At 45.9% G+C, this 14,309-nt stretch overlaps 1 protein-coding gene across 1 annotated transcript in view; it reads left to right on the top strand.

Moving 5' to 3' along the window:
* The window catches only part of FLT1 (fms related receptor tyrosine kinase 1), a 108,976-nt gene that overhangs the window by 91,975 nt on the left and 2,692 nt on the right, over nucleotides 1–14,309 (top strand). Inside the window, exons 19-29 of the mRNA XM_064716787.1 lie at nucleotides 452–565; nucleotides 1,331–1,419; nucleotides 3,159–3,318; nucleotides 3,735–3,832; nucleotides 4,444–4,566; nucleotides 5,635–5,746; nucleotides 7,361–7,460; nucleotides 8,782–8,887; nucleotides 8,981–9,111; nucleotides 9,484–9,568; nucleotides 10,277–10,368. Of these exons, the coding sequence (XP_064572857.1) occupies nucleotides 452–565; nucleotides 1,331–1,419; nucleotides 3,159–3,318; nucleotides 3,735–3,832; nucleotides 4,444–4,566; nucleotides 5,635–5,746; nucleotides 7,361–7,460; nucleotides 8,782–8,887; nucleotides 8,981–9,111; nucleotides 9,484–9,568; nucleotides 10,277–10,368 (1,210 nt within the window). The remainder of the gene's footprint in view (nucleotides 1–451; nucleotides 566–1,330; nucleotides 1,420–3,158; nucleotides 3,319–3,734; nucleotides 3,833–4,443; nucleotides 4,567–5,634; nucleotides 5,747–7,360; nucleotides 7,461–8,781; nucleotides 8,888–8,980; nucleotides 9,112–9,483; nucleotides 9,569–10,276; nucleotides 10,369–14,309) is intronic.

The following is a 14,309-nucleotide window of genomic DNA, read 5'->3' on the forward strand; positions in this document are numbered from 1 at the left end:
ACTTGATGGCTACAGCAGCTTCTGAAATACTTTGCTCTTGACACTGGCCCCTTAAAACACTGATTAGTTCAGGCTAGCATATAACCCTTAGATAGCTGAAGTCAGATCAGATGGAGCCAATTCTAGATAGAATTAATTATCATATTGAAATCCCTTTTCATTTGTTCTTTCAATTTTTTTGGTTGAAACATCAGAACTATTCATGAAAAAAAAATTCTCCCTGTTCTAAATAGGATGGTGCCTACTGGGAGGAAGTTGAGTGCTTGACTTTTTTTATGGGTTTAATTGCAACCAAGAGGATGCTGAGCAGGGAGGCATAGAGAGAGAACATTAATACAAGAAGTACATCCAGTAACAGAGATTATTTCAATGGAAAGCAACGAGAAGTGGTAAAGCTCAGCAGGACCAGTACTTTGTCTTTTCACATTGACTTTTTATTTTGTATTTACAGAAGGGGCCACAGCAAGTGAGTACAAAGCACTGATGACAGAGCTGAAAATCCTAATCCACATTGGTCATCATCTCAACATCGTGAATTTGTTGGGAGCTTGCACAAAAAATGGAGGTAAAAAATCTGCACTGCTCTGAAAATGGGTTTGGATTATCTCCCAATAACAGCCAGTGACCCATGTTGTTTTTCATCCAGAGGTCAAGTTATTAACTTTTATATTTGAGCTTATCCTGCAGTTGGTGAAAAAAAGAGGAAAAGAAAGAGATTTTCAGTCACTTAATGAAGTGTTTAAACATTTCCTCTCTTTAAACTTTCTTTTAGGATTAATATGTGAAGTGTGAATTTAGGAGTATGCCACTTGCTGTCCTTTATCTCACTGACTCCACTGCTCAAGCTCAAGTTAAACATGATCTGGAGAGGCTGGGAACAAGGGGTGTCAGCTGCTGGCCCTGAACTATGAATCACAATGCAGCTGTCGTAAAATCCTCCATGATACCACACCAAGAAAATCAAAAGACCAGTATGGGAGTTTGTTTGTTCTAGATATGTCACCTATTTTAGTTCATCAAGTGTGTTTGGGCTGTGGGACTCCAGTCTGAACTGCCCGAAGAGGAAACACAGCGTCCCTCAGGACCCAGACTCAAGACCCAGCTTTCCAAAATTAGGCCCTGCCCTAATTTCCAGAAGCAGTATTATTTTGATTATGTCCAGTGTTCTTCAAGCAGCCTTCTAGCTCTTAGGATGTGTTGCCAGTTATTCTGGACTGAAGTTGTAGTGAGGACATGAAAGATTCTTTCTCAGAACTGATGCTTTATACCTTTTATTGCTTTATGCTGCTCAAAATGTTTGGTGTTTTCTTCTTTTAATTTAATTGGCCAGGGCCTCTGATGGTGATTGTTGAATACTGCAAATATGGGAATTTATCAAACTACCTGAAGAGCAAAAGGAATCTTTTCTGCCCTAGCAAGGTGAGGAGGCAGATGGTCCTAGTAGGGTTCATCCTACCTGACGTCAGTGCTGGTGATGAGGGTGTCAGCTCTCAGAGCTGGTCCCCTCAGACTCTCTTCTACCAAAGCAGAGAAATTACTTTCGGGTTCACCTGACCTGTACTAATATTTGGTGTGGGATGTGTTGTGCCAAGAAAGGACTCACCTCTCCCTCCCTGACTGTGCAAGGAGATTGCTGTGATTAATTTGGCTGGAGCCATTGACAGCAAGGGGAAGTGGATCCTATCCAAAGTGTCCCCACACGCTCCTGCCCTGCTTCTGATGAACCCGTTCCTGGTGAGCTTGAGGTCAGCAAAGCCAAAGGAAGTGGTTTTGCCCACTTATTTCCGTACTGCTGGGAGCACAAACAAGATAATACCAATGAAATCTCATGTCCCAAGACACCCTAATATTCAGGGATTTACAAGTAATCTTATTATTGTGTGAGGAGAAGAGCTATCAAGAGGAAAAGAGGTTAGAGTCTTGTCCTCACATCCCACAGCCTTCTGAATCAAATTCATTATATGTTTCTTATTACAAACCTAAATCCAAATGTCCCAGAAAATTCAAATAGTTCCAGAAAAAATCCTCCAAATGATCCAGGGCTCTAACAAGAGACGTAGGAGCCTGGATACAGAACAGCAGGTCTCCAAACCTCTGTTCAGCTGCACCAAAAGCTCATTGGCATCTCAGGGATATTTTTTGGGAGGGCTCTGTGGGAGAGCCCACTGGAGAGGACACCCCTCTCTGAAAGGCCTTTGCTGAGTCTGTTCCCAAGGCTGTCCGTGCTGCATTCCACACAGGACACAGCAACTGGCTGCTCCTGCATGTGGCTCTTGGAGTGGGATGCCCAGCAGGGAGCATGGTGGGCAGGGTCCGTGCTGAGTGGAGTCATTCCCATACCCTCCTTCCCACACCCGGTGCTCCAGCACCCTTGGGAAGGTTGCCTGGGCAGGAAGGAGGTGGAAGTTTGGCTCTGCACCAGCAGCACAGGGAGCAGAGAGGGTTGCAGGGTAAGAGGAAAAGTAAGAGGGGGCAAGAGTAAGGCAGGCAGCCAGGCTGCTCTACAGGTAGCAGGGAGAGAGCTTCTTCCAAACATGTGTCCCATTAAACCATCTCAAGATTGGCCATAGGAAGAAAGCATTGGATTAAGGCATTGAAGAGAGGCAGTCACTTCCAACAGCAGCTCTGTTTCAAACACCAAGTGCCTTTGCTCCTCATGGAAAGGGCTTACAAGACCACACCAAACCCTGTGCAGGGACATAGAGACACATGTCTTAAGCAGGCTGGGACCAAAAGCTGATGTTTGAGAGGTCTGGGATACCTCCATTGTGGGCACAACCTTCCCAATCCACTCTGTGCTCCTTCTCTGTTTGCTGGAGAGAAATGGGCCCGGCTGAGATGAGGCACAGGCCAGCATTCAGGTCCATCCACACACCCTGCAAATCCTCACTGTGGCAGATGGCCCACTGCCCTTGTTACCCTAAAGCTATGGGCTGGTGCTCCCAAGACACCAAATTTCTGCCCTCTGGGGATGATAGCCTTGGTGGAGCACAGCTCTGCCACCAGCCCCTGCCCATCACAGTGGCACTGGGCAGCCCCACCCATGAGAGATGTGACCACCCATGACACAGACCACCAGCCTGGCAGAAAGGCATCAGCAATCTGCCCTGGTTCCCACTGCTCTGATGTTGCACCTCTTCTCCTCCTTTTATTTGAAGGACTCCTCTCTGCAGGGAGAGCCAATGAAAGAGAAAAAGGATATTGAGCCAGTGGAAAGCAAAAAACAAAGGCTGGCCAGTGTCACCAGCAGGGAGAGCTTGGCCAGCTCTGGGTTCCAGGAGGATAAAAGTCTGACTGATGTGGAGGAGGACGAGGAGGGTAGGTATTAATTCCTTCCTGTCCCTACACGGACTGCGATATTTTTACAACATACTGAGAATCCCTGAAATTTTTTTCCTCATTTATCACCCTAATAAACATCCGTGGGAGATGCTCAGAGGGTCATGTCCAGAGGGTAAAAGATTTAAAAAAAGATTATTTCCAGGGTTACAAAATCTGACAGGAAAATGTGTGATTGTTTGTTCTGACTGCTCCTTATCTTTGGGGAAAACACAGCAGTGTCCAAAGCATGGGGTGTACAGCAAGCACTATTTTTGTTTCCAATGACAGTAGGTTGACCTTCAAATACCCCTCCAAAAAGACTGAATTTATGGGAATAATGGGTTCTGTAAGAAAGGGGGAAAAGAGAGCCTGTGAGCTGTCTTTGTAACAAACCCTGCTTGCCACCTCTGCAGATGCTGATGACCTGTACAAGTTGCCCCTCACTATGGAGGACCTGATCTCTTACAGCTTTCAGGTGGCCAGAGGCATGGAGTTCCTCTCCTCCAGAAAGGTGAGTTTTGCACTGAGGGTTTTTCACTGCAGAAGGACAGGATTCAGAGGTGAAATCATGTCTACATTGTAGTGACACCTTCCTTGGGAGAGGTCCCAAAGGAAGAGCTGTTTTCCTCTTGGCATTATAAATATAACTGTGTTTATTCAAGTATCCATAGTCCATAAACACAGGATCATGTCTGAAGGCAGTGGGTCAAGCTCATTCATTTGGGGAAGATCTTTTGGGTGTGGCAGGTTTTTCCTTAATTTCAATATATATTAGGGAGCTCCAAATGATTCAGCTCTTTCCCTGCAAATGTCAAAGGGCTTACAAATTTGTCACTTTCTGGACTTAATAATAAAAAAAAATTACTGCTGTTTAGAGTAACTTCATGTAAACTACAGGCAACTTCCCTAAAATATTATTATTATTATTATTATTATTATTATTATTATTATTATTATTATTATTATTATTATTATTATTAATAATAATAATAGTAATAGTAATAGTAATAGTAATAGTAATAGTAATAATAATAATAATAATTTTAAAAGGATATGAGAGACAGGAAATTTGTGGGCAGGAATAAGGAAATGCAGTTTGATTGTGAAACTGTTTTATTGTAGTGCATTCATCGTGACCTGGCAGCCAGAAACATCCTTTTATCTGAGAACAATGTTGTGAAGATCTGTGATTTTGGCCTTGCAAGAGATATTTATAAGAATCCTGATTATGTGAGAAAAGGAGATGTAAGTCAAGATGCTGTTTATTTACCCAAATGTTTATAATATGTCATTTCAAACTGTCCACCAAAACGCTCTGTAGATGTTCACATTCCCTGAATTTAAGAGCTCAAAAGCTGTTGGGTTTTGTGTGAAGATGAGCTGTCCAGATGTGTTGTGGGTCTGGGAAGCATTTCAGTCCTCAGGCATAAGGCTTAGACATGCTAACTTCTTCACAGCTTTGCCCTGTTAATACTTTGGTTTTTTAGACATTTCTTGGCTGGCTCACCATATAACCCCCTTACTCCACAAACTTCCTGCAAGGAAAACAGTGCCCCCAAAAGCAGGTGTGTACCCCCCAGTGCTCCTGGTGCCCCGAGCAGCTGAGCAGGACTTGTTCCTCCAGCACCTACTTGTTGTTTTTTCGCCCTCACTGCAGAGAGCGGGCAGTGACTGCCCTGCCAGCCCTGCTGTGAAGGGCTGGGCCAGCAAACTGTGCTGGCACCCACCCATGCTGTGGGAATTTGGTGTGGGCATTGCAGTCATGCAGAGAGTCTCTTTCTGGAGGTCTCACCCATCTGCCAGCCATTCCCACATCTGTAAATAACTTCCAGGGTTTACAGCATTGCAAAGTAGCTGGGAAATGTTCACACAGCTTTGGTACTGCTCAGGAGACCATAACAAGCTGTGCTGATGTGCTCCTGCAATTCTGGCTCGGAAAATTTCCCCCCAGATATCTCCAGCATCGTTACAGAATGGTTGGTGCTTGGATGCAGGGCTTTCTGCCCTGTCTCTATGATGCTGGCAAGGGACCTCTTCTCCTACACACTCCCACATCCCTGTAAAGAAAAGGCCTGGTCACAGGTTTCCAATGTCTGGTGTTTTGTGCCACATGTTTTTTAAAAACAGCCTTTTACTCCAACAATTTGTTAAGCGTATGAATGAGTGTGGGTTTATCTTGACTGCCTGTAAGGAAATCCCACAGGTTCCTGCCTGAATGGTAATTATTTACATAACAATATATAGTTGATTCATCTATGATTAAAATCTTTCAGGCTTTAAACATAATAGTCAGATTTGTCCCTTTTACTCCAGGCTCGACTTCCTCTCAAGTGGATGGCTCCTGAATCCATATTTGATAAAATCTACAATACAAAAAGCGACGTGTGGTCCTTCGGGGTCTTGCTGTGGGAGATCTTTTCCTTGGGTATGTTAACTCTGCACCCCAGCAGTTTGATGGGAGTGGGGACTCCAGCCTGGGGAAAACATCCTTTACCTTCAATGATATTTTGGCAGGTGTTCCAAAAAGACCTAAATCATAAGCAGAGGGATTATCGTGCCCCTGTGAACTAGAAATCTTGGTGCTTTTAAGAGCGCTGAAAGTTCATTTGCCAAGCGAAAGCCTCAGAGGATAGCACAGCTCTCTGAGAACTTTACCAGCTACTTCTGCCATGGGCAAAAGCTGGCACTAAGCTTCCCACTTTTCCTTGTAGAAAGCCTTGGCAGAGGATGCAGGGCAGCACAGCCAGAGCAGTCACAGAGCTTTGTCTGACTGATGGCACTAGCAGGAAAATCAGGCAATTTTTAAAGCATTTTAATTGACTGTAGAACCCTGTAGGATGACACAGAGCTGTGATTCTGGGTCACCAGCTGCCCAAGACCAAGGCACCACCCCCTGTGCCACAGACAGCATTCAAGACTCCGAGTGCCATAAGCTGAGTGCTCCCTCAAATGATTCTTATCCCTCTTGTGGGAGCAAGGGAGCCGAACCCACAGTTTGAATGTCTCAGATCCTGTCACTCCCATTTCCAGCCCAAGTCCAGGAGGTCCCCCAGCCCAGGAGGGATCCAGCACCCCCCCTCACCCAGGCTACTGGACACAGCAGGCGAAAAGCATCTGCACTGATGCAGCACGATGAACTAGAGCATGCAATCTGAAATTAAAACCCGGTGAAGCCTTTTTTTTCCCTTTCCTCATGTGGAAAAGGCAGGATACAAGATGTACACTGAGTGGGAACAACAATGACTGTCAGAATAGAAGAATCTTAATTGAGTTCAACACAGAGGCTGACAAAAGAGGCGAACAGCAGAGGAAACAATACTATACAATTCTCAGGACAATCAATCATTTATTAGTTTAAATACATGTTGTTGGTCAGCCTGCCAACAACTCTAGTGATTTTATGGTCAGCCTCATAATACCTGCTATTTTTTTCTTAAAGCCTCAGCTCCTTGAACCTGGTGACTCTGACTCTATGAAAGGTCCCTTTTTTTTTTCCTTTCGTTTTCCCTTTTCCTGATTTTTTTTTGTCTACAGAAAAAAAAAATACCAACAATACAATCAGGCTGCATCTGAGAAACACAGAAAACAGAAAAACAATGCAAATGCACTGTGACCTAATTTAAAACAATTATTTCAATTTTTTCAAGGTGATTTGGGGCATTTGGGGTTTGTTAATATTGTCCTCACTAGACTTTGGAGTAGTCCAAAGCGATAGAAAGATCAGACTTGGCTTTACAAGGGATAGTGTTCAAATTAAATTCATGTGCATTTCTTCTATTCAGGCTAGGAAAGCACCACCAATAGCTGTGGTCTTGATCTTGCCCCCTCCTCCAAAGACTGGGGCTTGGAGCACAACCAGCTGTAATTCCCTGCCTGAGGCAGCCAGCAGGGCCAGACCCTGCAGGGGGGACACTCCCTGCCCCCAGCTCTGCAACCTGAGGATGCACACCCCCAGGGAGAGTTTGAGGGAGATGCACAGGGCCACAGTGAGGCCACAGGTACTCAAGGCATGTATCTATTCTCCCAATGTCACTTCCAGGTGCCTCTCCTTACCCCGGAGTCCAAATAGACGAGGATTTCTGCAGCAGGCTGAAGGAAGGCACAAGAATGCGAGCCCCAGAGCAAGCGACCGAGGAGATGTAAGATGCCTTTGCTTGCCTTAGGTACCACTGCCCTCCTGGGCTGCTGCAGATGATGTTCCAGCTTCTAAAAATACCCTGTGCCAGCCTAAGGAAAAACAACCCAATCCTCCATTGGTATCGTCTTGTACATCCCCATCCTGGCCCCTGGCTCTCCCAGAGGGGAGGGGGCAACAAGGACCTGAGCCCAGTGCACCACTGGGCTGTGCTCTCAGGGAAGCTGAGCAAGGAGGAGGAGGAGAAGGGGGAGGAGAAGGAGGAAGGTCATTCCCTGCTAGGTTTAATATTTACCGACATGACCAGAGATAAGTGCTGGAGGAATGTGACATTATTAACATCGTCTTGACTTAGGAAGTGACAGTGGAGGCTTCCTTGCAGTCACTCGGGTAAGGAGGGTCCACCCTTTCCTGTACACGGTGTCTGATGGCAGAGGAAGGTGACGGGGACCCGTAGCCACCCCGCCTGGGTTGTCTGAGTCCTCACTGCCATGTCAGCCGTCACTCCCTTCTCCCCTGCCCTCAGGTGCAGCCTCAAGCTGCTGCTGCATGGCCAACACCTTTCTGGAGACCAAGGTGGGCCAGGACAGAGCACCTTGCCTGGGAGGCCCATGCAGCACACTGAACATTCACCCTGTGACACAAATCATTGAGGACCATGAACGTGTCCAGGATGTTTTACCTCTGGAGGCAAAATCGAGTACGTGTGGGTGTCCTGGTGCCTTCCCGAGTGCTATGTCATGGCTCTAAATAGCAACACTTACCAAAAAATAGTTCTAGCAGAAGAAAAGGATGCAAGCCAGCCATGCCTATCTGGGAGTATTGCCCATTGACTAATTTTATTATCCTAGTGACAGTAGATAAGAGCTTTTTTTTTTTGTCTCTTCCACATATTTTATTGCAGGAAGGAAAGCTTGGCTCTACCAATACAAGGAAGTGACACATCCATATAAGTCATCTTAGGATGCCTTTAGGATACTTTAACCTAAACATTGCCAGTTAATAGATGTTTAATACAAAGGTTTAATGCTTAATTAGGAATGAAAAAAAGGAAGTATGACTGGTTGGCTGAATTATCCTTTTGATGTCGTCTTCTGGGGTGTTGCACGAAGGTTTTCTGGTTTTGTGGGAAGTTTAGTGGTTTACTTTTAGATGCCTCAAAGATGCCTCGATGGTGTTAGAGAGAATCTTTGTAAAACCAAGCAGGTTGAGGAGTTACCTCCCTATGTCTGTCTATTGATGACAAGATGTCAGACTGCTGTGCTGCCTTGGATTAAACAGAGTTGTAACCCCACCCTGTGCTCACTTTGCTGTTGTCCTCACAGTTACCAGATCATGCTGGACTGCTGGCAGAGCAATCCCAACGACAGGCCACGGTTCTCTGAGCTGGTGAAAAAGCTGGGTGACCTGCTGCAAGCAAATGTCCAGCAGGTATTAATGTCGCAACCGCATGCTGTCACTGAGGCAAGGAAAACTGGCCACATGGACCCAGGAATAAGGCTTTTATTTCTTGTTTACATCTAGGAAGGTAAAGACTACATACCCCTCAGCACAATATTTACAACAGAAAATGGGTCTCCCCCTGCATCTGATGCCTTGTGCAATGAAAATTTTCCTGTTACAAGCTCAAGCAGTGGAAGCACTGAAAATGTCAGGTGAGATAAGCAAGAATAAGACTGTGTGTGTTCATTGGGGTGGCAGTTTGCTGCATAGCCCATTTTGGACCTGGGTGGGAGAAAACACTCAGAGACAGCCCACAGGTGGCCAGTTGCTGAGCCACCCATTGCTGTGGCTCTTTGGAGTGCCCCTGCCCACGTCACAGGGCTCAGACACTGTGAGAGGCATGGCTGTGCATACCCCGGGATTGGGGAGTGAGATTTGGGTGGGGTCTGGTTAACAAGTCCCTTTTGCATGACCTACCTTGAAGATAGCTGGGAGCTGCCCAAAAAACCCAGAGAAATACCCAACACTTCCTGCTTGTGCACTTCATACTCACAAAAAACTGTCCTCCTTCTCTCGTTGAACAGATACATAAACACTTTCAAAATAAACCCCCCCCAGCGCATAAAGACATTTGAAGAGCTTCCTATGAAGGAAACGCTTGTATTTAATGTAAGTGACCCCTGGGCCAAATGATATGCCAGGTATTTCTTGTTATTTATGTGACAGCTTTATACAGGGATAATCAGGGTGGGGGGGTTACTGCTTGGTCAGCTCTAACTGATACAAGGTGCAGGATTAGCTGTACTTGCAACAAGAGGTTATCCCACTTCCCTACAAATTAGGGTCGGAGAGCCTTGCTGGCCATGCCATGGGCTGCAAACATTCCTTCCCTGACATGAAGTGGTAAGTTCCAGTAGGTGTGCAAGGTTGGTAGGAACAAGACCTGTTAGCAGATGGACAAGCTGGAGCCATGTCTAACAATGGGACACACACCCAATCCTCATAGGGACAGGTATGGGCGAGAGTCCGGGACAAGCTTTTAGTGACTCAGTAGAAGGCATTAAGCAGCAGGAGGTGGGAAAGGCACAGTGGTCCTCACAGGGTTGAACAGGTGGCTGGCCAGAGCCTCAGACTGCATGCAGACACTTTTCTTCCAGCACCCTGGATTTGCACTAACATTACCTACCTGCTGCACCCCAAGGCACGGGTGGTTTGGAAAGACACCGCTAAATACCTCTGCACACACACTGCTGTCTCCTAGAGCTGTCTCAGTATCAATGACCAGAAGGATGCTGGAAATCAGACCAAAGAGGAACTGAGTCCTTTGTAAAATAGAGTTAACACCTTACAGGACTGCATGTCTCTTTTTTCTTCAAGGATTATCAAGCAGACAGTGGGATGGTGCTGGCTCCAGAGGAACTGAAACGCTTCACATGGACAGGCAGCAAGCAGAAACGGACACTCTTTGGGTCTGTATTTTACATTCCCTTCTTCTCAGGTATTAGATGGCAAAGGAGAATTCAAGGTCCTTGTGCTAAATAATGCCTTGTGAAAGTAGCGGAGGTGGCCCCAGTCCCTGCAAACACTCTTGCTGAGGTGTCCTGCTTGGATTAATCAGCAGTCAATGTCTTGAAGAAGCAAATAAGCCTCAATGCCTTCGATGCACATCAGCAATATGATTTATTAGCACTTATTGATCCACCTAATGCTCAATTTAATGCCAGTGTCAGAGAGCACTGAACTGAGGTAGGAGGCAGGTAACTGTGAGAAACAAGCCATTAATAATAGGGGAGGAGGAATGTGTGGCTGTGAAGGATTTGCAGTTGTTTCTGCAAGTCCCAAGGGCACCCCATCTGGGACAAGGCCCCCTGTGCTTGTTTTTGCCCTTCTTTTCCATGACTCAGCTAAGCACGGCCCATTTAACACCCATGGGCTCAGGATGCTAAAGTGGCAACTTTACAATAGATGGATGTGAGGGCCTCACTTCTCTTCCTGCCTTTAAGCACTTGAATATATTGGCCATCTTCCTCCACCTAATTCCTGACAGCTGCCCAAGCAGGGAACTAGGGCTGCTCTAAGAAATGGGTTGCACTGACATGAACTCTCTGTAAATGGGAAGTGTTTATTTTCTCAGCGCCGGCACTGTATCAGCTCCCAGCCGCTGCAAAGCTGGCAGTGTCCTGCTTTCAGCTCACTGCTCTCAGCCAGCCCGGAGACTGCCCAGACCCAACCCATCATTCATCTCACACTGGCAGGAGGTCAAGGCCAGCCTGCCATCCTGCCAGCGCCAAACTTGTCAGTGCCTTGCAGTTGGGCAGCCTGGGAGGTGTAGCATTGTCTCAAAGAACAATCAGAGCTGCCTGAAACGTGCGGTCAAGGCAGAGAGGCCTTGCTCCATGACAAATTCCAGTGACCTAGAGGGTGTTGGTTGAAATACGTGTGGGACAGAAATATGTGTGGGACAGAAATACGTGTGGGAGAGCGCGCGCTCACGGGGCTGGAAAACACGGCCTGGATGAACACACTGCTGGCAGCAGCCTGCAGTGGTAAACCTGCTCATGCGTGGCAAAGCCAGGGCAACACAAACCACTCCGAACAAATGCTGGGAAATCCTTTCTCCTGCCTTGACCTTTCAGAAAATAGGCTCCTGAGCAGTTTTATGGTATTTCAGCTCTGTTGTGGCAGGCTGTCTTTGGAGAAGCCACTATAGAGTGTATGTGGATATTACAGGGTTCCAAAGGATGCAATGTTCTCTAGATGTGGTTTAACTCATTTTTTCTCCATGTTTTTCTGAAGGCTGCTGTCAGCCACACAGACAACATGGCAACCTCCCTAAATGAAATTTATGACAAGCCTTTTTCTTTGCACAGTGTGTCCCAAGCATCCCCCTGTAAGTGCTTTAAGGGGCATCTTCAAATACAGAAGAAAAAAGAATGCTTGCATAAGAAAAAAAAAATTTGAACTGAACAGTGGCTGCTAGAACGTAAATCCTTGGGAAAACAGAGTGGTAGACTGAGATCATACAAGGTCATCTGGCCTGCAAGCTAAACAAGTGGTACTGCAGCACTGTCAAAAAGCACTCATGGATGTGAATGCAGGCATGACCCTTCAGTAACCACACGTTCCTAAAAAAAGTGGTAGCATCTTAGCTAAGCATCCTTTACTTAAAATTAATTGGAACAGTAAATAAATACCCCTAAAATTTGTACTGAGCAAGGTGGAGCCTGGAAGGGTTTGAGACATGGAAACTGATCTAAGCAGATGTACATTCCTGCTTCTTCCCTTGCATCGCAGGCATCCTGACATTTCAGCTTGGCTTTTCTTGCAGGGAGCTGATTCAGGTTGCCAGATTGTCAGAACAGTTTCTGAGTGAGCAGTAGCAGCTCACTGTCAGGGCAGCTGGTGCCAGCACCAGGCTGAGGAAGAGTTTCACCTTCCTTTGGCAGCAGCTTGCCTATGGTGGTTATATCCCTTCACTGTAACAAAGCCTTGGAAGAGTCAGACTGGGCAGAGCCAAAGAACAGCATAGTGTGGTAGGAGCCAAACCCAGAGCACCCTGCCTGTCTCCAGAAGCACCCCCAGGGTTTGTTTCAGAGGAAACTGACTGCAGGAGAGAGCCAGCATGTGCAGCAGTGCTTGCCAGGCCAAGGGCAGAACAGAGCAGGGAGCCAACCTGACAGTGCAGGGGCACCCCACTGACCCTGGTGAGGTGCCTCCTCTTGGGCTTCCACTCCTCCTGCCTAGGGAAAGGCACTAATGCCACAGCTCATCCTTGGTTTCACTATAGGAAAGTGAAACCTGGTGAGCTCCTTAGGCCCAGGTGGTGGCCAGGAGCAAGAAACAGAAATGGCTGCAATGTGTATTGGACTTGCTAATGCCACTGAGATGAAAACTGATATTCTGAGCAGCAGGAAGAGAAGTGAGTTTTTGTTAATATAAGGCCTCAGGTAAAAGAGCCTGGTAGAAAGGTTTGGGGACAGTATTCTGAGCTGTGCTCCTTTGCAGGAAGAAAGGATCCTGAGTGCAACCCTCTTCTAGCTTTTCAGTAGTGGTGAAAAAGCCCAACACAAGTAAGCCAAAATCCTTGGGCTGAGGCAAACCCTTGAGTCAGTGTAAATTACAAAGCCAGAAAAACAGCAAGAATTCCACCTCCTGTGAGCTGGAACAAGCATCTCAAGAGCTGCAGCCAGCCTCTAACCTCACTCTGGTCCTGAACATGGCAAAAAACCAGCGGCCATTTCCTCCAACAAACAATCCCAATTAAAGACCAACTAAACAGTTTCCAATTTACATTCCTAGATTGGCAAGAAGATAGTCCACAGCTACAGAAGCCTTTACTGACTGTAAACTCAGACTCAAAATGAAGCCTGACCACAGATGCCCAAACCCCTTGAACTCCCTCAAAGTTTTTTGTGGGAATGCATGCCCAGATACAGCAGTGCACTCCAGATAAAATTAATAGATGCAGCTCTATTGGTAAAAAGGTTTATTAAAGCAGAAGCCAAGTCTAGCTCACAAGAAAAATCTCAGGATGCAAAAGCCTGATGATGGTGAAAGGATCAAAGCATGACAGTTTTTAAGACTCACAACTTGTCATGCACACTCCACTTTTGCCAGCCCCTGAAGGCTCACAATTACAACGTAAATCACAGAGGCATTTCTCTTTAAACCCATCACAAGAAGTCCATTGCATCTGTGACTAACCTTGTCATAGTTATGGAATTTATCCCAAGGCAAGTAGTTCTCCATCTGCCAACAGATGCAATATAAAAATATGGGATGCATCTGCAATCCTCACCACAAGGGCTCCTCCTCAGGAGCTACATTCATCTACTAATAAATGTAATGGGGTGGTCTTCTTAGGGAGACCTTCCAATTTCCTACAGTAAGAAAAAGAGACAGAGACCACACTCCTTAAAAAACCACACAGGCTTCTGAGTTAAGAATTTGAGAAACTGTGACCTCTAAGAGGAACTTGTAACAGTCCTGTGCCACTAGTTCTGTAGTTAACTTAAAGACCTAACAATGCAAAATAAAATGAAAAGCAAAACCCTGGGCTCTGCAAGCCTCAACAGATGCTCTCTGAATGTCTTATTTGGAATTCAAGACTAGGGCTGCCAACGTTTCTGACCTTATAAATGAAGAGGAGTGGATTGTCCATGAACTTATAAAAATACAGGGAGGAAATATAATTTTAGACACTGTGGTCCAACATGTTTACTTTAGGATTTCACATGTAAACAGTGATGGAAAACTGCTCTGGCTTGTCCTTTGTCTACAGATAAATCTTTGGTATTCAAGTTCAATGGTGTAAAAATTCTCTTTGCCCTGATTTTCATTACTGAAAGAGCTATTTGAAGCACTGCAATCTCTGAACATCGGTGAGAAAGTGCCAAAAGGCTAACAGTGC

This window comes from Zonotrichia leucophrys, chromosome 1 (genome assembly GCF_028769735.1).
Source record: "Zonotrichia leucophrys gambelii isolate GWCS_2022_RI chromosome 1, RI_Zleu_2.0, whole genome shotgun sequence".
NCBI classification, from domain to species: domain Eukaryota; kingdom Metazoa; phylum Chordata; class Aves; order Passeriformes; family Passerellidae; genus Zonotrichia; species Zonotrichia leucophrys.